Source organism: Zalophus californianus, chromosome 6 (genome assembly GCF_009762305.2).
Source record: "Zalophus californianus isolate mZalCal1 chromosome 6, mZalCal1.pri.v2, whole genome shotgun sequence".
Taxonomy (NCBI): Eukaryota; Metazoa; Chordata; class Mammalia; order Carnivora; family Otariidae; genus Zalophus; species Zalophus californianus.
Genome location: NC_045600.1, coordinates 111770575 through 111798177, shown reverse-complemented (window position 1 = coordinate 111798177; position 27603 = coordinate 111770575). Strand labels below are relative to the sequence as shown.

The window sequence follows — 27603 nt, the reverse complement described above, 5'->3', positions numbered from 1 at the left end:
GAACTATTGATACATACAACAATATGAATTAATCTCAAATACAAATTCTAAGTGAAAGAAGCCAGATTCAAGAGTCTACATATTGTATGATTCCATTTATATGACACCATGGAAAAAACAAAACTACAGGGATGGTATAAAAATCCCTGGTTGCCAAGAATTAAGGGTGGGGGAGGCTTTGAACAAATGGGCAGCAGGAAGGAATTTTTTTTTTTAAACATTTTATTTATTTATTTGAGAGAGAGAGAATGAGAGATAGAGAGCACAAGAGGGAAGAGGGTCAGAGGGAGCAGCAGACTCCCTGCTGAGCAGGGAGCCCGACGTGGGACTCAATTCCGGGACTCCAGGATCATGACCTGAGCTGAAGGCAGTCGCTTAACCAACTGAGCCACCCAGGCGCCCAGCAGGAAGGAATTTTTAAGAAGGCCATTATGGAACTGCTCTGTATGTTGATTGTGGTAGCAGATACAGAACTCCAGGCCCTGGTGAAAATTAATGGACTTGTACACCCAAAAGTATAAATTTTATATAAATTAAAACAAACTTAAAATATTAAGTTATAAAAGTAATTTAACCTCACTTGAGCATCTATAATGGAGTTCTGACCGTTTAAAGTAAAGTAAGTGTCAAAAGAATGATGCTGAATGGAAGGAACACAGACATGAAATTATTCAGTGCCAGGCACTCTTTATACATCATACTTCATTTAATCTTCACATCAATACTTTATACAAGATAGGCATTATTTACATTTTACAGATGAAGTTAGAAAGATTAAGTCATTTGACCCACGGTGAAATAGATTAATAGGATCTGAATACTAGGAAAATTTTATAAAAATTTATGTTGTAGCACCACCCTTAAAGATTCTGATTTAACTGCTTTAGGCTGGGGCCCAATCAAAGGAGAGAAATCACCTATGCATGCTACCAAAATTCTTGATTAGTTGAGTAGAAAGTCAATTCAAACTCTTGGCTGAAATAATTCTTCATCCTATTCTTATTGGCGGTCCTCATTTTTTAAAGATATAAACAAACAAAAAGATTTAAAAAGTTAACAAGCAAAATCAACATAATTAGAAAATTAGTACTAGCAGCAGCACATTTAACTTTTAGGGCAATAAAACAATCTGAAATCTCGTATATTCTCCAGTGGTAAACTCTAAAACAATGGTCCCTCATTTGGGCTAGATATTAAAATCTCTTGAGGAACTTTAAAAATACCAATACTTGGGGGCGCCTGGGTGGCTCAGTCATTAAGCGTCTGCCTTCGGCTCAGGTCATGGTCCCAGAGTCCTGGGATCGAGCCCCACATTGGGCTCCCTGCTCTGCAGGAAGCCTGCTTCTCCCTCTCCCACTCCCCCTGCTTGTGTTCCCTCTCTCACTGTGTCTGTCTCTGTCAAATAAATAAATAAAATCTTAAAAAAATTAAAATTAAAAAAATAAAAATACTAATACTTGGACTTCGCCACAGCAATTCTGATTCAGTTGTCTAGAGTGGGACATGGATACGTGAATTTCTCACCCCAAGTTTTTTTTTTTTTTAAGCTGTATTTATTTTGGAGAGAGTGCACACGTGCAGGGGGGAAGGGGAGAGGGAGAAAAAGAATCTCAAGCAGACTCCTCACGACCTAGCAGTGTAATACTGTAGTAATTTAAAGAAAATTACATTCTAAGGTTATGGCAGCAGTATATGGTTTGAAAGTATCTACAAAGTTCTGTTTTAAAAAGTGGGTGTGATGGGGAGCCTGGGTGCCTCAGTCAAGTGGCTGCCTTCGGCTCAGGTCGTGATCCCAGGGTGCCGGGATCAAGCCCTGCATCAGGCTCCCTGCTCAGTGGGAAGCCTGCTTCTCCCTCTCCCACTCCCGCTCTGCTTGTGTTCCCTCTCTCGCTATCTCTAACAAATAAATAAATCTTTTTTAAAAAATAAAGTAAAAAAAAATAAAAAGTGGGTGTGAATATGCCAACTCTCCAGCTGAGGCTTTAATATCAATGCACTATCATCATCCTCCATCCTTTGATCAAGTGGTTCTCAACTTTGGTAGCACATTAGAATCATATGAGGAACTTTTAAAAGCCCAATGTGCAGGCCACACCCCACACCAAATACATCAGAAGACCAGGGTGAGGGAAGAACCTTGGCATTACCGATTTTTTGAAGCTCCCTGGCAATTCCATTACATAGCCAAGGTGAAGACTATTCTAGATATATAGATGTAAGAATATAACTGGCTGAAAAACAAGAAAATATTTAATCTCCTTAATTACAACAAGTGTTTTTAATCTACCACAATGGCTAAGATCTTAAAAATTTACAATATCCAGGGACGAAGGAAAGGAAATTAACATTTCATGTTAGTGAAATGCAACTTTTGAGAGTAGTCTGGCAGAACTGATCAAAATTAAAAATGCACATGACCTAAGATAGGATCTAAAGATTCCACTTCCAGAAACCTACTCTGCAGAAATATGTTAAGTGTAGAAAGGGGGCACCTGGGTGGCTCAGTCAGTTAAGCATCTGTCTTTGGCTCAGGTTAGGATCCCAGGGTCCTGGGATCAAGCCCTGCATCAGGCTCCCTCTCCCCCTGCAACTCCCCCTGCTTCTGCTCATTCTCTGTCAAATAAATAAATAAAATCTTTTTAAAAAACAAAAATAAAAATAAAGTGTAGAAGGGGAAGAATAAGAAATTTCACGTGTACATTATTTGGGAAAGCAATGAAGCAAAGATAACCAAATTTTTCCAAAGGGGGACTGTCTATAAATTACGCCATACCCATACTCAGATTATGCAATAATAAAAAAAATGGAAAAAAAATCTGTATGCACTGACATGGAAGGATATCCATGAGACATCACCGAGTGAAAAAAGGAAGTTACTGAGCAACTTACAATATTCCATTTTTTAGTTACAAAAAGAAAGTTAAGTTCTCTCTCTCTCTTTTTTTTAAGATTTTATTTATTTGAGAGGTGCCTGGGTAGCTCAGTTGTTGGGTGTCTGCCTTCGGCTCGGGTCGTGGTCCCAGCGTCCTCGGATCAAGTCCTACATCAGGCTCCCTGCTCCGCGGGAAGCCTGCTTCTCCCTCTCCCACTCCCCCTGCTTGTGTTCCCTCTTTCGCTGTGTCTCTCTCTGTCAAGTAAGTAAAATCTTAAAAAAAATATATATTTTATTTGAGAGAGAGAAACATGAGTGGAGGGGAGGAGCAGAGGGAGAGGGAGAAGCAGACTCCCCGCTAAGCAGGGAACTGGATCCCAGGACCCTGAGATCATTACCCAAGCAGAAGGCAGATGCTTAACCGACTGAGCCACCCTGGCAAAGTTCTATGATATACTCAGTATGTAATAAAATGTTTAGAAGGATTTATATTAAAGCTGCTCTGGAGTTACCATCCCTGGGGACTGGTCTGGGAATGGGGTGAAAAAAAAATGTGGTTTTTTTTTTGTACTTTATAATATGAATAGAAATTTAGAGTATTACTTTTATAACAATCAACTATAAACAGTACAAGGCCTTGCTTCTCAAACTGTAGTTCACAAAATCACAATCACCTGAGTTTGTTAGAAATTCAGAATCGTGGGGCGCCTGGGTGGCTCAGTTGGTTAAGTGGCTGCCTTCGGCTCAAGTCATGATCCTGGGGTCCTGGGATGGAGCCCAGCGTCGGGCTCCCTGCTCAGCTGAAAGCCTGCTTCTTCCTCTCCCTCTGCCTGCCTCTCTGCCTACTTGAGCTCTCTCTCTCTCTCTCTGTCAAATAAATAAATAAAATCTTAAAAAAAAAAAATTCAGAATCCTAAGTCCCAATCCACATCTACTGAATCATTTCAACCAGACTCTCAAAAGTTCCTGAGGTGATGTGTTATGTACAGTGAAACTGACAAGCACTGATATAAGCTACAGCAAGTTCTGAGAGATGGTTATACTAACCATAAAAGGTTTCATTTCCAAATTCTCCTTAGATTCAATTAAATACTTGATTTAAGAAATTATCATGTGTAACCCAAGTATGATTTTTTTTCTTTTAAAAGGTATATAAGTATGCTGAGAGCTTTATACTAAGAGTTACTAAAAACTACAATATAATTAAAGCTTAGTCAATGACATACAATAAATTCTTTATGCATCCAAAGTTCATACAGTACCATATACAAAATGGAAGAACAGTACTTGTCACCAAAAGATGCTCTTGACTTTGATCATTCGGGGTTTGGTGAAGAGTATAAAAACCCAAACTAGATATCTTGAGAAAAGGGAGAGTTAATAAAAGGAGTTCATGCTTAATTAGTAGAAGGACTGGAGGAGTGGGGCTATAAGGCTATGTCTACAAGAATGACACCAGAACACAACACACTGAATCACAAGGAACTCTCCCTGCTTAAGCCACCAACAGAACCACTAAATTCAAGAATAACAGATGATTGTGATCCCAGGATTAGAAAGCACGAATCAGGAAGTCATCACTACCACTGCCACCACTGCCTCTATATACCCAGGATGATGTACACAACAAAACAGTCTAGCTGCTGCCTTTGCCACAAATGCCTCTTGATAATGCAGAATGATGAAGAATGGATAATGCAACGCTACCTTTCTACTACTGCAGAAAAATCTCACACCCTTACAAACCAACAAAAAAAGGGGAGGGGGTGATGGGGCAGTGGCAGAAAAGAGAAGAAATAAGTTTTTGGCTTCCTAGCCCAACACAGCACAGAAAGGTAATTTTGGAGAACTGAGGAAGATAATCACAGAATTCCCAAAAGTTATATGCATTTAAAACAAATTTACAACTAAACAACACAAATTCTAAGTTTCCAGTTTCAAATATGTACTTCTAAGCTATCCTTCAAGAAAGAAGGTAAAAGAGACGGGGGAAATGTTGAAAGTAATGATGTTAAGAGACTTTCCCAGTGGAGATGCTCCTTGGAAGATTACTTCAGCAAAAATCTCACAGTTTAACTCACTACCCTCGGAGATTAATTAAAATGAAAATTTAACACTGACAAGCTCTAACCAAACATAATTCTGTAGATCCATGACACTTAACTTGAAATTGTGCTGAGGTATGCATCTGAAATACAAATGTAATCCTGATGTACCAAAACTTGTCAATGAGTGCATTTAGTGAACTACCATCAATAACATCTCAAATTTGGCTTTGCTGTTCTTCACTTGCCCTTGTCCACGCATTTTATGAAGTTAATTACTTCCTTCTATGTCATCTCAAATTTAGAGAGTCAAGATTTCACCTCTAGAAGAATGTCAAGAGTTTAATCAGAATTTAATAAAATATATAAAATGTTTCTGTAAAAAGAAGCAAGGATCCTATTACTGTGTGTAATCATTTGATTTATTCTGTAAAAATTCAATTGCAAACCAAACAGGTGTGTGATGAAAGGGACACATTTATATGAAGGATAGGTAAAACTTCTATTTTACATCAGAAAACAAAGCACTGCATGCTTCAGCATCTAGTTGATCAAGAGCCACGTCACCTCCAACAAACATAACCCTTGTTTTAAACATTTACCATTACATGAGGCCCCACTCGAAGCAAGATTTTCTTGGGTCTCAGTCTCCTGAGGGGGGAAAAGTCCTGCATACTCTATCAAGGAGAAAAAAAAAATCCTACAAATAAAAGCATAAGAACCAAAAGGAAAGGCCAAGAACCAGGTAACTACCAATTCCAAATTACCGTGGTATAACGGAGTTAATTTAAACTATAAATGAAGATTCTATACAGACCACCTTATATTACTTTACTATTTTTGCAGTAATTCAGAACTGTTAGAGAATTACTTAAGAATCTTCTTAGTTATCTGTTCATAAGCTCACTTCTGGGTTCCAATTGTGAAGCCCGAAGTATTAGCATTCTATACATAGCTATTGTGGGACACACTGAAAATGTCCCACAAACACACAACGAAAACATCTGAGTGACTTCAAGGTACTGCACTTCACTTAACACAACCACTAGGCATCTCCAAACTACCTAAAGATGGCATACAAATTGAATTAGTTCTGCAAAGTGAAATGAATATTAAGTGTTGTGTAACAGTTATTTCTTCTGGAAGCACTTCAAAAAAAGAGATACATACACATTCCCAACTACTTCTTAATAACAAATTTTAACAGTACAGTATTTGAACTAGTACTTCCTCCTTTCTCATCACAGCAAATCAAAATACATATTGATAAGTGGTAGGATTCTGATTAGCAATTCACTATTTACTTACACTCTATATATGTGTAGATGGTACACAAAAATTTGTAAAATAGAAACATAAGTGAGATTCTTTAAAAATCATAGTGCTTATTTAAAGGAGTATAGAAGTTTTAATCTATCTCAAAAAGACCCTATTAAAAAAAAGCCACTGTAAATTTCTTTCAAGCTCAAAAAGTAGCATAAATCCAAATGATCTTGAAATAGACACAAATATACTGCTGTATCATTTAAATAAAGTTTTATAACCTAGCTGTAATAGGCAATGTATGTCTCCAATACGTTTTCCTGCCAATTATTCTCAAAATACACAGGCTCAATGACTAAGAATCATGAAAAAGGAACATGTGGCATATACAACTGGAACCTTCCTCCCTTCGTGAAGTTTATAATGAATACCTGGACTGAGAACACTTCTACATATATTTGCTGAGAGGATTTTAAAAGAATGAAGATAGCAGTGCTCACTTCAGCAACACATATACAAAAACTGAAACAATACAGAACCCTGTGCAAGTATGACATTCAAATTCAGGAAGTGTTCCTTATTTTTGTGTCAAAGAGTTTAGAGAACATCAATTAAGGAAGAATTTTCCTGGTTGATGAAAAATGACTGTTTAAACATTTAAACCTTTTAAAGATTTTATTTATTTATTTGAGAGAGAGCACACGTGTGCATGAGCAGGGGGAGGGTCCGAGGGAGAGGGATAAGCAGACCCCCCACTGAGCAGGAAGCCAGACATGGGACTCCATCCCAGGACCCTAAGATCATGACCTGAGCCGAAGGTAGACACTTAAATGACTGAGCCACCCAGGCACCCCTGCTTAAACATTTTTTTTAATTTAGTGTATGTGCACAGTTTTAGAAGTTAATTATAACCTCAAGGTTTAACAATCCTGTCTGCCACATCTCAGTCACTACTGATTTCCAATCCTCTGAGGCAAGCATTTTAAATTCTTTTCCCTGTTTCTTCTGGTGTTTACTACTTTTATCCTAAATAATACGCTTCTGCTCAGCTACTTACTATCTTTCTATTTTAGATATTATCTATTACCATCCTTGCAAATGATGAGGATTCAGCACTCTTAACATTCACCTTCCCTCCTATCTTTCTTATATAATTTTATTATCATTTTTATTTAAGCCACTATCCATTGTTTTTAACAATCATAACAGGAATTCCAGAGGAGAGAGAAGAAAATTACCAAAGCAGTATTATAAATTTATTTCCCAAAGCGTTAGAAGGACACAAGTCTTCCAGTTGAAAGTGTCTACCAAGGCCCAACACAATGAGAAGATTCACACTTAACACATCTCTTCAGACAACCAAGGATAAAGAGAAAAGGCTGAAACTTAAAAAAAGTCATCAAGAAACAAGAACCAGACTGGTCCTGGATTTATTAGCAACGGTTTAAGTGCAGAAGGCAGTTATCTTTAATAAACATTCCAATCTAGACTTTCTCAGCTAGCCCATCCAGCAACCAAAGTTGAAGGCAAATTAAAGACCCATCAGGGCCACAACGAATAATATCATAAGAAAAGTTACATGGGAGTTAAATTAAGGATGTAGCCCACCAAATGAGATTAAATCAAGAAAAAGACACAGATCTAAGAAACAGAGGCTCCAACTCAAGAGTATAATAAGAGGCTTAGTGGGAAGGGCATCCTGATTAGAAGAGCAGGATGGAGGATTCCAGGAGAGTGTAAATACAATCCAAATGACCTTGATACCAGAAGCATTGTTCTCAGGAAGGTCCAGAGCATCTGGTATTAAGCCTGTTTAAAAAAAAAAAAAATCCGAATATACTACTTAGACTGTCATAAAAGCAAACATTGTTCAATAGTGTCACTTAAAAAAAAAAATCAAGCTATGAGCAAATTAATACTTGGCTATGATCACAAACCAAAAGGACTTTGATAACATAAAAATAAAGGTGGCACAGAATGGGTTATCAAAGGTGAGAGAAGAAAGGAAGAGGAAAATGTCAACAGGTAATGGAAAAGAGATATATTAAAGTTATAAATGTAATCATTTGGAGATAATAACTTTTTCATTTGTTACCACATACATGTTTAAAACAAGTAACAAGTTGGAGAAAAGAGCTACAGTAACAATCATACATTAAGAACTCATTAAGAAAAGGTGCAAAGGATATGAAAGGACAGTCTAGAGAAATGTTCAATTAAACCAAGCAATAGTTTATCAGGGTAATGAAAATTTTAAGATTCTTAATAGTGTCAGCAAAGGTGCAAAGAAAATGACAGTTCACACACTACTGGTGTAAAGATAAACTCAGTAACCTTTGAAAACATTCCATCTTGTTTAATTTATAAAAACTATAAATGTCTATAACCAAAGTCCAGCAAGCCCACTTCCAAGGTCAGGTTAGGTCAAGAAAGGAAAAGGAAGGGAACAAGAGGAAGGAGACACACAATATGGAGAGGAAAAAATGCCAAACTGGTATGCTCATATCAGAAAATACTGTACAAACAATTTTTAACTCCACAGTAATACTGAAGGAAAAAAACAGCAACTTCCAGAATAAAGTGGAAGAGCAGGAAGTAAGAAAGAGCACCAATATAACCCACTTTTCTTCTAAAATATTTCAATTGTAGACTGACATTTATTGACATAAGAACACTCTTTTTTTTTTTAAATCAAATCTGATGGGGGCCTCGGTGGCTCAGTTGTTAAGCGTCTGCCTTCGGCTCAGGTCATGATCCCGGAGTCCTGAGATAGAGCCCCGCATTGGGCTCCCTGCTCCGCGGGAAGCCTGCTTCTCCCTCTCCCACTCCCCCTGCTTGTGTTCCCTCTCTCGCTGTGTCTCTCTCTCTGTCAGATAAATGAATAAAATCTTTATAAAAAAATAAATAAAAATCAAATCTGAGCAATGATAGATCCAGTTAACAGTTCCCATCTTCACACCCTTACTAAGAATCCCTTTTCAAAAAGACATTAACCAAATTTTGTAAAGGTACCACCAACATCCATTTTAAAAGGGAAAAAAACTGAGAAGTAGAAGTTATTTCTGAAATGTCAATCATGGCAGAGTCAGGATTAGAAGGAACCTAGGTCTCTAAAATTCAGAATTAGTTTGTTTATATTGATCTAGATTGGACAATTTTAAAGAAATTATAGACTTGTGACAAATACTCATTTTAATACAAGGTAAACAATGATTTACAATCTATTTAGACCATGAAATCCTTCAAATACATTTGGAAGAAGGGGCTAAATATGAAAATAGGAAAGTAAAAAAGTTAACCAAAAAGGTTTCCAAGACCCCCAAAAAAGGGCTCTCAAACACCAAAATATCTTGTTTCAACACAATTGATTCAAAAAACCTCTATGGTATACCATGAAACTTCAAAGAGATTGCAGACTAGTTCTTCTCAATGTAGTACACAGTTTATTATAGTATGAACTACTAACCCCAGCCTTTTGGGCCAGAATTTAAGCAGTGGCTACTTGAGATCTTAGGTTTTATAGTCATTTTGAAAATCCAGCAATCTTCACTTAAAACCAAATACAAACCTGTATCTGCCTTTTCATTTAGGAAGTCTTGAAAAGCACTGTATTAACCTATTTAGAAAAACATAGCCCCTTCCTTTGAGAAGCACATCAACAAAGAAAATGATGCAAATATCTGTATCATTCAGCTATCCCCAGAATCACTTTGTCAGCCAATACTAGAATAATATAAATAAGCAACCTCATACTTTACCTTATATGTAAGCTTTCCATTTCTTTTTCTTCAAACATTTGCATTAGACTGCCTGAGTTCTTAAAGGCTGCCTCTGATTTAGTCTTAGAATTCAGTATAAAAAATGCTGTTGTTCTCTCATTCTAACACAGCGTTTAAAAAAGGAAAGAAGCCAGGTACTGGTATTGCAATTGCTATCATTTTGCAAGCAAATGGATATAAAAATCTAAGCAAATGGTACAAATATTTAAATAGAAATCCTTAAACTTCCTCATAGAAGTTAAACAACATAGAAAATTTAGATTATTTCCATCAAAATATTCCAGATTCGGACATAATAAAATATACACACATGGCCAGATCAATCTAGCTTTCTTCCTCCTTTTTCTCCCAGTTTTACAAATGGATCTTCTGTCATCATAGTTTCTAAAAATCAACCAGGTCCATGAATCAAGCAATAACATTAATATCCTCCATTTAACCATTTCTTCTATTATCCAGCTTTTTTTTTTTTAAAGATAGTGGCAAACACCAATTTACTTTGTTGCCTAAGTAATAAAATTAAAACTGTGCCCTTTATAAGTGGATATATCAAGTTTGTCATGTCAGAACAGGCTTGTCATCAAGATTTACAGGATAAACGGTATGCCCTTAAATAATGAGGTACTTGCTACCAAAATGTGCTTGCACATATGTGTGTTTATAATGGTCCTTTAATGACTTGTCTTTGGAATGATTCTGTCCTACCTTTGCTGCTGCAGCCCGCCTGTCCTTTGCATCACTGAATTCATACTTCTGGAAGTACCCAATATGCACTGTAACAGACAGATGGACAGATCAATGGGCCACAGCGGCAAAGGCCAGATAGACAGACTTGATAAAAATTAAAATCAAGGTATATAAAGGGAAGGGGGAAACCAGAAGAGAACATGTCTACCTATATTCTATTAAGCAAAATACCTGAACTTCAGGCCTACAATCCCATACACATACCCAAATGAACTATTTCTGATTTCCATATCATTCCCTTCTTTCAAGCAGAAATAGTACCACTGCAATTTGCAAAATAATCAGTATTATTAATACCATCAACAGTTACAGAGCAGGCATTTCTGTAACCATGCCACACAATTTCCTCAGAGGTAGTTACTTTTTAATACAAAATTATTTTTCACATCCAAAGACTTTCTATGCCAAAATTAATTCGGCAATTATCACATGCAGAAAACTTCTGTAATACCAGGGTCTATGTGATTCAAGTATACTTGGAATCACAAAGTAAAAGTTGTATTTCAGCATTTTACCATTCTACATTTCCCTTTCTATGTAAAAATGGTTGCTAGCACCACATCTAGATAACTTTAGGGGCTTAAAAAAATATATTAGCATCATTTAGGCCAATTCCCAAGATACAGTAAAACATATACAAAATTACCAACAGTATCTTTAAAATCCATTTAGAGTCCTCCTGTTACTTCAAATCCATTCAAACAAGTACTCACACTTCAAGAAATTTCCAAGTTATTTTATATTTTTTGTAAAGATTTTATTTGACAGAGAGAGAGAGACAGCGAGAGAGGGAACACAAGCAGGGGGTGGGGGAGAGGGAGAAGCAGGCCTCCCGCGAAGCAGGGAGCCCGACACGCGGCTCGATCCCAAGACCCTGGGGATCACGACCTGAGCTGAAGGCAGACGCCCAATGACTGAGCCACCCAGGCACCCCCTGAGTTATTTTAAAAACACACCTTAATATCTCAAAATGCTAGCTCGCTTAAGCTTCATTAAAAGCTTAGATCCATGTAAAAGTCCCAAAATTTTAATCAAACATTTTATTTTGCATGCATCTAAGATAATGTAGATTCTTTCTCCATGTTTAAGAAAGACCGAGGAAAAACATTTCCCCTTTCAATTCCAAGGGGTCTAACCATTCATTTCTTATTGTAACCTCTCAAAAACATGAGCAGGTAATTAGACATGATAATCAAATGTAATGCATGATCCTGGATGGAATCCTAGACTGGAAGAAGAAAAACTATAAAATGAAGTATTGGACAACTGCAGAATCATGTGCATGTGGTATGTATATTAGTATTTTCTATGATAACGTTATTCAAATATAATCACATACCATAAAATTCACTTTCAAAGTATATAATTCAGTAGTTTTGATTATATTCAGAGTTGTGACAAACAGTTCTGTCAACCATTAATTTTAGAACATTTCATCAGCCCAAAAAGAAACCTTATACCCATTAGCAGCCACTCCCCATTCTCCCTTTCCCCACCCAGCCTCTGACAAACACTCATCTTTTTGTCACTGTGGATTTGCCTATTTGGGACATTTCATAAAAGTGACATCAGGACACCTGGGTGGCTCAGTCAGTTAAGCATCCAACTCTTGATTTCAGCTCAGGTCATGATCTCAGGGTGGTGTAGTTAAGCCCCATGTTGAGCTCTGCACTCAGGGCAGAGTCTGCTGGAGATTTCTCTCTCCCCCTCTGCCTCTCCCCCTGCTTGCACAAGCACACTCTCTCTAAATAAATCAAATCTTAAAAAGGGGGGGAATCAAAGTATGAGGCCTATTGTGACTGGTTACTTTTGTTATTTACTTTTGCTTATTTAGGAAGATCAACAAGCTGAAGGCTTGCCATGGACATCAAATAAATCTGTTTTACTGAGGGACTGGAGAGGAACGATTAATCTGGCAAGTCAGTTAAATGAAGGCTGCTTAAAGTTTCAACTAAACTATTTTTCAAGTACTCATTTTACAGATGAGGAATTTATTAATAAGAGAATTAAATAACTGACACAAAATCATAAAACTGGTAAAAAGCAAAGCTTTACCTGAATTTAGTTCTATATATGATGCCAAAGACTTAACTACTAAGCTATTTCGTCTCTTACTAAAATCCACCAGTTCTCACTGATTCCACCTCCTAATTGCTTGAACGCCTCTCCCTTCTCTCCAGCCCAGCCCCACTAACCTCACCAAGTATTTCTTGCTCAAATGGTTGTTCCAGACTTCTCGCTACTCCCCTTGCTCCCTAACCTCATCCTATTCTCATTTATTCCCTAGACTGCCATCAAAGTGGTCTTTCGAAACACTAATTCCACATTAATTTGTTTCCCTATATCCTAGGGGATAAATACATCTCATTTAGTACGACGTTAAAACCTTTCACAAACTGCCTATCCGTCTAGCCTCAGCTCCCACCACACTACTTCCCAAACCAGACCATTAACAGCTTCTGCCTTTGTACATTCTACTCCTCCTCTTCCTCTGGCTGGATGCCTTCTCCTATCCCACCTGCCTAGTGAGCTACGATTATTCATTTTTCAAAACCTACCTTCAGACCTATCTCCACCAGGAATTTCCTTCTCTGACCCTGTATGTCAGATATGTCAGTGATACGTTGCACCTATCACTATAACTTATTTATACGTGCCTCTTTAAAGAGTTGTCCGGTATTTATATTCCCCCAGGATAGCACAGCAGCTAAAGAAATATTAGTTGGTAAAAAATCAAGTACTCAACGTACTTAATGTTCCCGATTAAAGTGAAGTATTATGTTGAAGATCTCATTAGCCTCAGAGAATATGCAATGAGAAAAAGACAGCCTCTTCAACAAATGGGGTTCGGACACTGGATGGCTACATGCAAAATAATGACCACTGGCTTACACCATACCCAGCAAAGATACATTTAAAATGGATTAAAGACCTAAGGTGAGACCTGAAACCATAAAAATCTTAGAAGAGAAACACAGGTGTAATTTCTGACATTGCATGTAGCAACTTTTTTCTAGATAGGTCTCCTAAGGCAAGAGAAACAAAGGTAAAACTGAACTATTAGGACTACATCAGAACAGAAAGCTTCTGCACAGCAAAGGAAACAATCAACAAAACTAAAAGATAACCTACAGAATGGGGGGAGAAGGTATCAGCAAATGACATATCCTATGAAGGATTAATATCCAGAATATATAAAAAACTTATATAACTCAACACCCAAAAACTAAATAATCCAATTAAAAATGGGCAGAAGACATGAACAGACATTTCTCCAAAGAAGAAATACGGATGGCCAAAAGACACATGAAAAGATGCTCAACGTCACTCATCATCAGGGAAATACAAATCAAAATACAATGAGATATCACCTTGCACCTATCAGAATGGCTAAAATCAAAAACACAAGAAACAACAGATGTTGGAGAGGATGTGCAGAAATAGGAACCCTAGGGCACTACTGGTGGAATGCAAACTAGTGCAGCCACTCTGGAAAACAGTATGGAATTTCCTCAAAAAGTTAAAAATAGAACTATCTTATGATCCAGTAATCACACAACTGGATAAATAGCCCAAAATACAAAAACACTCACTCAAAGGGATAGATGCACCCCCATGTTTACTGCAGCATTATTTACAATAGCCAAGTTATGGAAACAGCCCAAGTGTCCACTGATAGGTGAAAGGATAAAGAAAGTGTGACACACACACACACACACACACACACACACACACACACACACACAGGAATATTATTCAGCCATAAAAAAGAATGAAATCTTGCCATTTGCAACATGGATGGAGCTAAAGAGTATTATGCTAAGTGAAATAGCCAGTCAGAGAAAGACAAATACCATATGATTTCACTCATGTGTAGAATTTAAGAAACAAAACAAAAAAGGAAAAGCAAAGAAAAAAAAAAGGAGTGAAAGATAAACCAAGAAACAGACTCTTAACTACAGAGACCAAACTGATGGTTCCAGAAAGGAGGTAGGTGGAGGACTGGGTAAAATAGGTGAAGGGGATTAAAAAGTACACTTATCATGATGAGCAATGAGTACTGTATAGAATTGTTGAATCACTATACTGTATACCTAAAACTAACATAACACTGTATGTTAACTATACTGAAATTAAAATAAACTTAACAAAAAAATTTCTTTTAAAGTACATGTGAGGAGGGCACCTGGGTGGCTCAGTCGGTTAAGCATCTGCCTTCAGCTCAGCTCATGATCCCAGGGTCCTGGGACTGAGTCCCACATCAGGCTCTCTGCTCAGCTGGGAGACTCTGCCTCTCTCACTCATTCTCCCTCTATGTTCTCCCTCTCTCTCTCAAATAAATAAAATCTTTAAAAAAAACAAAGTACATATGAGGCCTTTAGCAGTCAAGAAACACCTAGGCATTCCTGAAAAATCCATTCTCAGCACCCAGCATTCCTTCCCACCCCCTATAATCCCATAATTTAGAAAAACTGCCCCCACTCCCAAATATCCTAGGGTTATGAAGGCATTTTAATTGAGCAAATGACTTTAACGGCACAGTAGCAAGAATCTGAAGGTCCATTCCCAGAATGGATGAACTTTTTCCTTAGCTTATGGCTGCGTGCAGATCCTTACCATAACTCTAACTGTGGTTCTTCAACTTTTATCATAATATAGTAATTTGGAAAAACAATTTCATCTATATGGTTTATGTCACACTATAGAAATGAGTAGTTCTGGTAGTGCTAATCTTTTTTTTTTAGAAACTGAGGGGGCAAGGGCAGAGGGAGAAGGAGAGAGAGAATCCTAAGCAGGCTACACGCTCAGCGCTGGGCTCCATCTCACAACCCTGAGATCATGACCTGAGCCAAAATCAGGAGTACGACACTTACCCAACTGAGCCACCCAGGTGCCCCTGTACTAATCCCTTCTTAAAACAATTGTAGACAGCCCTCTTCCAATCAGGAAGCATGGGGTAGCTAGAGCCCTGGAAGCCTCCCTAGAAAGTCAGTCAGACCCAGAGAGACTATTTTTTAAATCTCTCCTCAAAGATTTGTTAGTATACGCTGAACTGTCTAGCTTTGACACACAAATAAGTGAGCTAGGGGAAAAGGTATCTAATCTTTGACACTTTATTTTAATAAAAATTGATTAGATTCATTCACTAAATGACTATACAATTAGAATAAAAAATATTCTACAATGTAGGAAGTCGAACATTTTATAAGTGTGACTCATCTTTATACATTACATTTTCCTCAAAAGTATAGTTGAATTAGAATGCAAAGAAGTGGAACACAAGACGCCCTGGCTAGCTGGGTAGCTACACAGAACACACATACACACACATGCGCACACACACATAGCTTCAAAAAAAAAATAAAACAATGTGGACCTGTTCCAATAGCTGGGGATGGAGAAAGTAAATATTCAGGGAGAAAGCATCATATCCTTCAGGTTCTTTTTCCTACCAGAAAAAGCCAGGTAGGAGATGAGCTTTTACCCTGACCACTATTCCAGTTTTCACAGGCTTTTGCAGATCTAAATATTCCAAAGTGATTATTACAAGAGATGCCATAGAATACACAGTGCTTTTCTGTTCCTAAATTAATAGGACAACTTTGTAGACAGAAAAAAAAAAAAAAACCATCAGCCTCAGAAATTCATAAAATAATCCTATATGATATTTAGGGTCTCAAAAGGAGGATAAAAATCAACTTAGAAGGGTGGAGGTTCTACTTTTAAGAGAAAAGTATTAAGAATGAAGATATTAATAATAGTGATTGCCTCTGTGGGCGTAAACCAGGTGGTGAAGATATAAAGGTAGGAGATTCTTTATCTTTTGTACTTTTTGAATTTTGAGCCAAGAAAATACATGCATAGTCAAAACAATAATTTTTTTAAATCCTAAAGAAAGTCTTATCAACAGTCTTAGAATACTGAGGTTTTAAAAAAGTTTTTAAATCAAAGGTTATGGAGGAGAGTTCAGTCATATTGAACTCAGCTTGCAACTCACTTCTGTATTTTGTGTTGGTAACAAAGAATGAAGAAAATCCTGATTATAATTATAAAGGTAAGTTTGCATTGCAATTTCAGGATATTCTTCACTTAAACTGACCCAGAAGCTTAAAAAAGGGAGAAAACATTTTATTCAGAGCTAACTAGCTAACACCGTCTAGCAACTGCCTTTATTTTTACAAAGCAGAGTCAGAATAAATGTATAGAACACGATTACTAATATGGTAACATTAGAATGAATAGGTATATTCACTTGCTACTACAAAACCTTCCAATGTCTACAATGAGGGTATGATTAAACAGATCTGCTGCCTTTGCCTTCTCTGGCATTTATTTAACTGAACAGGATACATGTGCTGCTGTAGCATTCCACCTTAGGTAACTTTCTTGAACAGACACGCACAACTCTGAATCCAAAAATAATCTTCCTAATCAACAGTCCATAAGAAGTAAAGCAGAAGCTTTATACCAGATTCTACACACAAAAAAATGTTAGTCTGGATATAGTTTAATGCATTGGTAGTCTCCAATATGTCAAATGAATCTTTAAAATAATAGAAAAGCTGGGGCGCCTGGGTGGCTCAGTCGTTAAGCATCTGCCTTAGGCTCAGGTCGTGATCCCGGGGTCCTGGAATCGAGCCCCACATCGGGCTCCCTGCTCAGCGGGAAGCCTGCTTCTCCCTCTCCCACTCCCCCGGCTTGTGTTCCCTCTCTCGCTGTCTCTGTCAAATAAATAAAATATTAAAAAAAAAAAAAGAAAGAAAGAAAGAAAGAAAAGCTATCAGGAGGAAGGGTTAGAATCAGGTAGGTTCAAGCAAAAAAAAGCTACAGAGAGACTATTAACATATGGAGAAAATCGAAATCACAGCTGTTTAAATATGAAATGCACTCACTTCTAGAAGTGGCCGTGAAGGTTTAAGTCACTAAGAATAGGCCGAGGGACCACTTAACAGGGAGCTAGTGCTTATTAGTAAGTGGTTGGCCAGAACAACCTTTTTTTTTTTTTTAAAGATTTTATTTATTTGACAGAGAGCACAAGCAGAGGGAGAGAGAGGGAGAAGCAGGCTCCCTGCTGAGCAAGGAGCCCGATGTGGAACTCGATCCCAGGACCCTGGGATCATGACCTGAGCAGAAGGCAGACGCTTAACCGACTGAGCCACCCAGGCATCCCCAGAACAACGTTTAAGATCCCTTTTCATCCTTGTTAATCTGACTCTGTGTGAATCAAAAACAGTGCTGACTCTGTATGAGACAAAGATTAGGGAAATTTACTGCCATCCTTAATTCTTTTGTTTGTTTTAAGTAGGCTCCACACTTGAAGCCCAACGCAGGGCTTGAACTCACGACCATGAGATCAAGACCTGAGCTGAGAACAAAAGTTGGAATGCTTAACCAACTGAGCCACCCAGGCACCCCCTTAATTCTTTAGCTATTGTTTATTTGTTTATGCTTTCATTCCTAAGGATGACTAGAAAATCTTTGTGAATTTTAAAGTCCTACTTTCACCCTTTAGGCTTTATAGTAGAGCGGAATGCAACATTATAAATCAATCTTCAGACACTGCCATATGTTCCAAGGACCCAGCTATTAACTATAGTAATGCAATATACATTGAGATGATTACAACAAAAAACAGATAGAACATTTAGGTCCAGTGAAATGAAATTATTACATTTAAAAAAATCAGTTAAGGGGCACCTGGTTAGCTCAGTTGGAAGAGCATACAACTCTTGATTTCGGGCTTGTGGGATTGAGCCCCACACTGGGTGTAGAGATACTAAAATAAATAAATAAACTTTAAAAAAAAAGTCAGTTAAACTGGTGAATAAAATTATACACATACTTTCCTTTCCACATTAAATAACAATCTGAGGTCCACTCAAGTTTTCACTTCAAGGTTGAAAGGTAGACATTTCCTTACATGAGTTTAAATGGTATCAGTAATAAGCTCCTCTGAGAACTTCACAAAAGAACTATCTTATTATTGAGCAAAATGAGTCAAGTCAGCCATTCTCCCTTTAAACATATCAAGCACTTGTTATCTTGTGCATCTGTAACAATTTCACAATGTTATTCTTCCAAAATCTCTTGGTGCTTCTATCACAAAAGAATGTTGTTCGACTTTGCAGACCACTGGTCTCAATTTGTAATTTCATATGTAAATCATGAATACATTTTGCATAGTATAAATGCATTCTGTAATGTAGGTCAAGCAATGGAATTATTTAATGTTAAAATGTTTTTAAATGCTTACACTGGACTCCAAAAAGTAAATGTTAACAGCAATTCTGGCTTGAAATTTTGAGGTACATATGTAGGTTGTAAAGTTTAAATGGGGCATGTGGTAGACTTCTGACTCTATTCCATTCTTGTTTATTACTTATTTGGATTCACAGGTCATAGCAATGAAGTCACAAGTCAGAGCCCATTGGACTCAGTCTGTACAAGTCAGTCTCCTGGGGCATAGAGCTGGATGGAGAAAAGTATAGTGGATCTAGAGGGATAAACAGAAAATACTCAGCACACAAGACAGTAACATTCACGTTTTACATTTACATGTTTTATATTTAATCATATAAAATCCTGAGTTCCAACCCCAGCTATGAAAACCTTGGCAAGTTATTCAATTCCTCTAAAGTCTCGATTTCCTTATCCATAAAATAGTAAAAACACCATCTACTTCAGAGAACAGTTGTGATGACTAACATTCTCTTAAATAACCGGTTAAGAACAAAAAATGGAAAGCAGATTAGAAAATGAGAGAAGAGTTAATTCAGTGAAGCCAAGAGGAATGTGAACTGACAAAAAAAAAAAAATGAATAGTATCAAGACTAATTTTTATCAATAACAAAATCAAGAAAATTCATTCATATTTAATTTTGACTATTCAATCAATGTTTGTTTAACAGCTATGTTCCTGGAACTGTGCTGGTCAATGGGAATGCCAAAATTAATACAATGATCCTACCCTCAAGGATTGCAGAATCTATTTTGTGGAAGAATAAAGAATAGCGATAAGAGATTTTTAAATAATAAAAGTATGTACAAAATTTTGAGACCCACTTACAGGTAAGGATTCAAAGAAGAAATGACGTTCAAGGTGGGTCTTAAAGTATGAAAGAGTTTATCAGGGGAAAGCATCAAAAGCAAAGGTAAAGACTTAACAAAGGATGGAACTGGAGGGTGTTATGCTGAGTGAAATAAGTAAGAGAAAGACATGTATCATATGACCTCACTGATATGAGGAATTCGTAATCTCAGGAAACAAACTGAGGGTTGCTGGAGTGGTGGGGGGTGGGAGGGAAGGGGTGGCTGGGTGATAGACAATGGGGAGGGTATGTGTTATGGTGAGTGCTGTGAATTGTGCAAGACTGTTGAATCACAGACCTGTACCTCTGCAACAAATAATGCAATATATGTTAAGAAAAAAAAAAGAAGATAGCAGGAGGGGAAGAATGAAGGGGGGAAATCGGAGGGGGAGACCAACCATGAAAGACGATGGACTCTGAAAAACAAACTGAGGGTTCTAGAGGGGAGGGGGGTGGGGGGATGGGTTAGCCTGGTGATGGGTATTAAAGAGGGCACGTTCTGCGTGGAGCGCTGGGTATTATGCACAAACAATGAATCATGGAACACTACATTAAAAACTAATGATGTAATGTATGGTGATTAACATAACAATAAAAAATTAAAAAAAAAAGACTTACAAAGGCAAGAAAAAACTTCACATCATTACTTTGCTATGCCACTATGAGTAAGAAGAAACATCAGATAAAGCACACAAGGGTCCAATTAGGAAAAGCCTGATCTGTCATGCTAAGGAATCTTTCACCGTAATATGCATCCTCTTGTAACCTAGTCATTGCAATCCCTCAGCTTAAGAAGGTTTCTCATAAGCATGATTTCCTATCCCATTTCCACCCCACTGCTTATCATAAATGAAAAAGATTTGGTATACTTTGGTCTCAAACTATAAACTAAGGCCAAATATGAACATTTTTTACATTGTTATAAACTGAAAAGGATGACCACCCTGTAATAAAAAGGAAACAGGCAGCATTTTATCTGTGGTGACCATAATATTGTCACAAGGCCCCACTTTCTATCAATATCATCCTTTTCAGGTTCTTTGGATTTTTCTAATTTTGCCAATGAGAGAGGCTTTCTAATAACCTCTAATAGTTATAACAAGACTCTACTTGTCCATACAAAAGTCAATTAATTTGCTTCTTTCCCAAAAACCAACAAATGTCTTTGGAAGGCAGGGCTTTCCTTAACCAAGTAGCAAAGGTAGGTCAACACACAACACAGTGAAACACAACAGGGTTCACCGGTATAAAAATAATACTTCAAAACACAAACTGGTAAGTTGTGGGATTTCTGAGTAATGGCAATACACTACGAACCTCAACTTTGAAAACCAGGCCAGGGCAAGACCAGAAACAGAAAATAATTGAGATCAGGCTACAGATGGTTAAAACTGAGCATGAAGGGTCCTGAGTTACTGCCTTTATAATCAAGTACTTATTTACACGTCTGCCCTTCCTAGATCAGGAGCCCTGGGAAGAAATGTTCTCTGCTCATCTTTATACACCTGCCAACCACATGAACTGAGGGGAGGCATAGAGATGTAAAAGTTAAGTACTGATTTGGCAGAACATGGTGACAGGGAGATGTACAGTAGTCTCAGGAATAGTAAAATCTAATAGGAACAAGTTTAAGATAGACTGTGGCATTAGAGAAGATGGAAAGGAGGTTTGGTCTTTTAGTTTCCTATCTTGAAAGCATCCACACTATCTTTTGCCACTTGTACTTGAATTTCATAACTGGGTAAGAACTTCAGAAATCATCAAATCCAAATCTTTCCTTTGTAAGGGCAGATTCAGACCAGAGCCTGATTTAGTCTAAGGTCACACAGTAATACAGGTAAGAGGACTAGACTCTAGTCTAGACTATAAGGTACAAGAGTTTTACAAAATGTGAATTAAATAGATAAAATGATTGTTATGTACCTAAAAGTTTCAGAAATACTTGTTCTCTCACATATGGAAGAAGTTTTTAGATACTGATTTTGGTAAATCTACTGTATTACACAAAAGGAGGCTGGCTGCTCTATACCCTTCTTTCAAGAGGGCTTTCAAGTTCACGTTTTATTACTTATTAAATGTAGCCATCGGGCGCCTGGGTGGCTCAGTCGTTAAGCGTCTGCCTTCGGCTCAGGTCATGATCTCAGGGTCCTGGGATCGAGCCCCACATCGGGCTCCCTGCTCGGCGGGAAGCCTGCTTCTCCCTCTCCCACTCCCCCTGCTTGTGTTCCCTCTCTCGCTGTCTCTCTCTCTGTCAAATAAATAAATAAAATCTTTAAAAAAAAAAAAATGTAGCCATCAAAAAAAAAAAAAGTAGCATCAATTTTTTTTAAATCTCATAACCCAGGGCGCGTGGGTGGCTCAGTCGTTAAGCGTCTGCCTTTGTCTCTGGTCTTGATCCCAGGGTCCTGGGATTGAGCCCCACATCAGGCTTCCTGCTCCAAGGGGAGCCTGCTTCTCCCTCTCCCACTCCCCCTGCATGTGTTCCCTCTCTCGCTGTGTCTCTGTCAAATAAATAAATAAAATCTTTAAAAACAAAAAATAAATCTCATAATCCCAGAACTAAAATCTAGTCTTATAGCCATATCCCTATATTTTACCCTTCCTTTCCACATGCTATCTGTAGTAACTAGCCTCCTAGATGCCACAAATGATCCTTTCCTCCTGGTATTTGCTTAGACCCCTCCCACAGTAGGTTCAAAGGCTAGGTCATAGAAGACATTACAGCATCTGTCTTGCTTTCTTTGATTACTTGTTCTGGAGGAGGAAGGACACTAAAATAGCCCTATGGAGCCCATGTTACCAAAAGCCAGTGAGTGAGCCATCCTGAAAGCACTTCCAGCACAAACCAAGCCTGCAGCCTCAGCTGACAAGATAATCACAACCTCCTTAGAGACCCTGAGCCACAAACACCCAGCTAAGCCACTCAAAACTGAGATAATAAATGTTTGTTGTTTTAAGCCACTAAGCGTTGGGGTAATTTGTTATGTAGCGACAGTCAACTAGCTAGTCAACGAGCTACAGTGAAAATCATTTTAGTATTGTAAAGTTTCTCTACACAAACACAAAGAAAACAGTACAAGAATTTGGCTCAAATAGTCCAACTAAAATCTGGAAAGTTCAGTATAGCAGAAAGAGCTTAAAAGGCGGGACACCTGATTGGTGTAGTCCGTGGAGCAACCAACTCTGGTTTCCGCTCTGGTCATGATCTCAGAGCCCCAAGTTGGCCCGGCACTGGGCTCTGTGCTCAGCACAGTCTGTTTGGGATTCTCTCCCCTCACTCTGCCCCTCCCAACTGTGCTCGCTTGCACTCTCTCTCTCAAATAAATAAAATCTTTAAAAAAAAAAAAAAGCTTAAAAATCAAGAAGACCCAGTGTCAAGGACCTCCACCAGTCAGCTTCTCTAACTTCAAATTACTCATCTGTATAATGGAAATAATGCTATTTCCCTGGGATTTATAACAAATTAATACATGTGAAAACACCTAACACATTCCACAAATGTCAGCTATTACTTTTGTCTATGTGAGTCTCCCCTTACATAAAAATTAGTGAGTCAGATCTTTTTCCCCTCCATACTGTTATTTTCCCACATCTCAGATTCCTTACTCCAATCTTTAAAATGTCATACTTTCTGGGGGAAAAAAAAATGTGTGTGTGTGTGTGTGTGTGTGTATATACATATGTAACTAAAAAATTAAAAATGTCATACTTTCTGGCTGGAATCCAAGTTCAAAAGTACATTCTACAGTCCACAAAGTAGTTGCTTGCTCCCATGGAATGCAGGTTTCAAAAATCCCCAAGACAAATCTCATAGACTAAAAATATATTCACAGTTTTTTTTTTTTTAAGGATTTTATTTATTTATTCGACAGAGAGAGACACAGCGAGAAAGGGAACACAAGCAGGGGCAGGGGGAGTGGGAGAGGGAGAAGCAGGCTTCCCGCTGAGCAGGGAGGCCGATGTGGGGCTCCATCCCAGGACCCTGGGATCATGACCTGAGTCAAAGGCAGACGCTTAACTACTGAGCCACCCAGAGGCCCCTATTCACTGAGTTTTTGAATATTTATTGTTCCCTTTCCAGGTAGGATAGAGTAGCTAAGAGGTAAACCAGCATTCCCTTCCAGAACTGGAAAAGCCAGATAATGTCCAGATATTATTTGTCTGAAGGCAGTAGAGAGCTTTAACCTGGCAGCACTTAATAAATTCTGGAAGCAAGCAGAATAGTGGTTCTCCCTAAGATGTTCATATTCTATTACCTGCAACCTATGAATGTTAAATTACATGGTGAGGGCACCTGGGTGGCTCAGTTGGTTAAGCGACTGCCTTCAGCTCAGGTCATGATCCTGGAGTCCCGGGATCAAGTCCCGCATCTGGCTCCCTGTTCGGCGGGGAGTCTGCTTTTCCCTCTGACCCTTCCCCCCATCATGCGCTCTCTCTCCGTCTCTCATTCTCGCTCTCTCAAATAAATAAATAAAATCTTAAAAAAAAAAATTACATGGTGAGAGGAAATTAATTAATGTTGCAGATGGGAACTAAAATTGGTAATCTGCTGACCTTAAAGAGATTATCCTAGGTTATCCAGTCAACCCAGTATAATCAAAGAGTCACATTCAAAGTTAAAGAAGTACAGGGACAGGGCGCCTGATTAGCTCAGTTGGTAGAGTATGCGACTCTTGATCTCAGGGTCATGAGTTCAAGCCCCATACTGGGAGTAGAGCTTACTTAAAAATAAATAAAAATTTAAAAATAAAGTAAAAAAAATAAAGTGAAAGAAGCACATGTGAGATTTTTTTAAAGTGGAAGAAGGGGACAAAAGTAAAAGAATCAGAGATTTAAAGATGCTATGCTGCTGGCTTTGAAGATCCAGTAAGGGGCCACAAGCTAAGGAATGCAAGTAGCCTCCAGAAGTGGGTAAGTAGGTGAGATAGCCCAGTGAGATTCACTTCGGATTTCTGACTTTCGGAACTGTTAAATAATGAATTGGTGTTTTAAGTCACTAAGTTTGTGGGAACTTAATGCAGCCAAAAAGGGAACTAACACTGAGACTTGAGGGGTGTCTCAAGAAATGGAGGAATGGTTGGCCTTTCATCAGGACATCTTCTGAATCCCTGGACTAAAAATAGGGCCAAGACTAAAAATCTAAAGGTAAAGTCTCTGAAATCAGAGTGGTGCTTCCAGCAGTCTTGGGAGTCGATGATTAAAGTCTGAGATCCCTAGGCAAGGGACTGCTGAGAATAAAGCAAGTTCCTAGTTGAAGATTCTAAAGGGCCAGAGGCAGATCAGAGGCTGAAACTAAACAGGGCTAAAACTCAGCCTGGCTGGATTAAGATCATTATTCACTCTCTAACCACCAAACAGGAGGAGGAATGAAAATCCTCTCTGGAGAAATCTATCGTCATCCAGAATCTCTAAAATACTTTATACCCAACATACAGCATGCAACCAAAAGTATATCAAGGACAGGAACAAGGAACACATGACTGAAAACTGGGAGGGAAAAAAATATATGAAGAGACTAACAGTTAATGGAATTAGGTGACAAAACTTTTAAGAATAAATGATTATTATGCTGGAGAAAACAGATGAAAAAGAAGTCACCAAAAAATCAGCACCTACAAAAAAGAATCAAATGGAAACTCTAGAATTAAAAAATACGATATTGGGGGGCGCCTAGGTGGCTCAGTCTTTAAACATCTGCCTTCAGCTCAGGTCATGATCCCAGAGTCCTGGGACAGAGCCCAGCATCGGGCTCCCAGCTCAGCGGGAGGCCTGCTTCTCCCTCTCCCACTCCCTCTGCTTGTGTTCCTTCTCTCGCTGTGTCTCTCTCTGTCAAATAAATAAAATCTTAAAAATAAATAAAAATAAAAAATAAAATATTGGAAATTAAGAACTAATTAGGTGTTTAATAGCAGATCAGACAAAGGAAAAGACAGAGTTAGAGACCCAGAAGATAAATCAATAGAAATCATCCGATCTGAAGCAGAAAAAAGAGAAGATACACAAAAGAGCAATGAACACATCTGGCACTAACAAAAAGCTCTAATACATGGGTAACTAGAGTCTCAGAAGGAAAGGGGATGAAGGCAGAGCTGAGAATTTCCAAAATTGATAAAAAGACATCACCCCCAGATTCAAAAGGATCTGAAAACCCAGAGAGAGATAAACACAAAGAAAACCACTAGACACAAAGTAAAAAATCTCACAAACACCCAGAGTAAAAACTTCATTAAGCTTCCTCCCACCACAAACAACAGAAGCCAGACAACAGCAGAATCTTTAAGGTACTGAAAGAAAATAACTACAACCTAAAATTATATACATAGTAAAAAATTCTTCAAAAATGGAACTGAAATAAAGTACATAAGAAATATTTACTAAGTACCCAATATGTGCCAAGGACTGTTCTGGGCACTGGGACTGCAGCAATGAATAAAACAAAGTCCTGCTCTCACACAGCTTTCATTCTACTGTAAAAAATGAAAATATAGACAAATTAACAAACGGAATATGTTGAGTGGTATCTCTACTAGCTCCTCCTTGAACAAATTAAGCCTCCCATCCCATTTCCAACATCTTTCCCCTACTAGTCATATCTTATGATTCACATTTCCTAGATTTTATTTAAGTACAGAGGCTAATATTTGTTAATACCCCCCAGAGCATCTAACATAACTTATAAGTTTCTGATTAATCAGTAATACTTAATTTGTAACTTATAAACTATTGCTAATTTATACTAAATTCAAATAGTGTGCTTAGTCCTATCTCCTGTTTGCAAGCCTACATGACATTTTCTTAATGATTCAGAAATATTTCAGAGTATCAGAGCAGCAATTCTCAACCTGCTTGATCTCAGAACTCCCTATTCACCTTAAAAATTAAGGACACCAAAGAGCTTTGTTTATGTGAGTTATAACTATCAATATTTATCATGTTAGCTACTAAAACAGAATTTTTAAAATATTAACTCATTAAGATAACAGTAATAGATCCCATTATAGATTAATACAAAAAATACTTCAATGAAAATAAATTATATGTTCTAACACAAAAAAGAGGGTGAGAGGAGTGCACTATTTCACATGTTTCAAAGTCTCTTTAATACCTGGCTAAATAGAAAATAGCTGGATTCTCATATCTGTTTCTGCATTCAGTCTCTTGGATGTGTTGTTTCTCTTTAAAAAAAATTTTTTTTAAATTTTAGAGAGAAAGCACAAGCGGGAGGGGCAGAGGGAGGGAGAGAGAGAATCTCAAGCAGACTCTGTCCTGAATGCTGAGCCCAAGGCAGGGCCGGATCTCATGATCCCGGAGTTCACAATCTGAGCTGAAACCAAGAGTCAACTCACTGTACCACCCAGGCGCCCCTCTTCGATATGTTGTTTTATTTGAAGAATAAAGGAAATGTAGCTTCATAAAAATAAGTAGTTTGAAAAAAGAGGAGCACTTGGGGCTCCCAGCTGGTTCAGTGGACAGAACCTGCAACTCTTGATTTCGGGGTTTTAAGTTTGAGCCCCACACTGGGTGTAGAGATTACTTAAAAAAAATTTTTTTTAAAAGAGGAGCATTTTCACTGGCTTTTTAGTTAATTATGGATATTCTTTTTGATAGTACACCAAAATTCAAAAAGTGGTTGTTTCTTTTTTATTTTTTAAGATTTATTTATTTATTTTGAGAGAGTGAGAATGAGAGAGAGAGAGAGTACGTGAGAGGGAGGAGGGTGAGATGGAGAAGCAGGCTCCTCGCTGAGCAGGGAGCCCGATGTGGGACTAGATCCCGGGACTCCAGGATCATAACCAGAGCCGAAGGCA

At 37.9% G+C, this 27603-nt stretch overlaps 1 protein-coding gene and 1 pseudogene across 2 annotated transcripts in view; one reads left to right on the top strand and one right to left on the bottom strand.

Moving 5' to 3' along the window:
• The window catches only part of ARIH1 (ariadne RBR E3 ubiquitin protein ligase 1), a 119604-nt gene that overhangs the window by 80456 nt on the left and 11545 nt on the right, over positions 1-27603 (bottom strand). Inside the window, exon 2 of one of the 2 annotated variants that reach the window (XM_027568743.2) lies at positions 10665-10732. The exons of the other annotated variant lie outside the window; for it this stretch is intronic. Coding sequence (XP_027424544.1) covers positions 10665-10732 — 68 coding nt within the window. The remainder of the gene's footprint in view (positions 1-10664; positions 10733-27603) is intronic. 2 annotated transcript variants of the gene reach the window in all.
• LOC113910654 lies at positions 6673-6765 on the top strand (annotated as a pseudogene).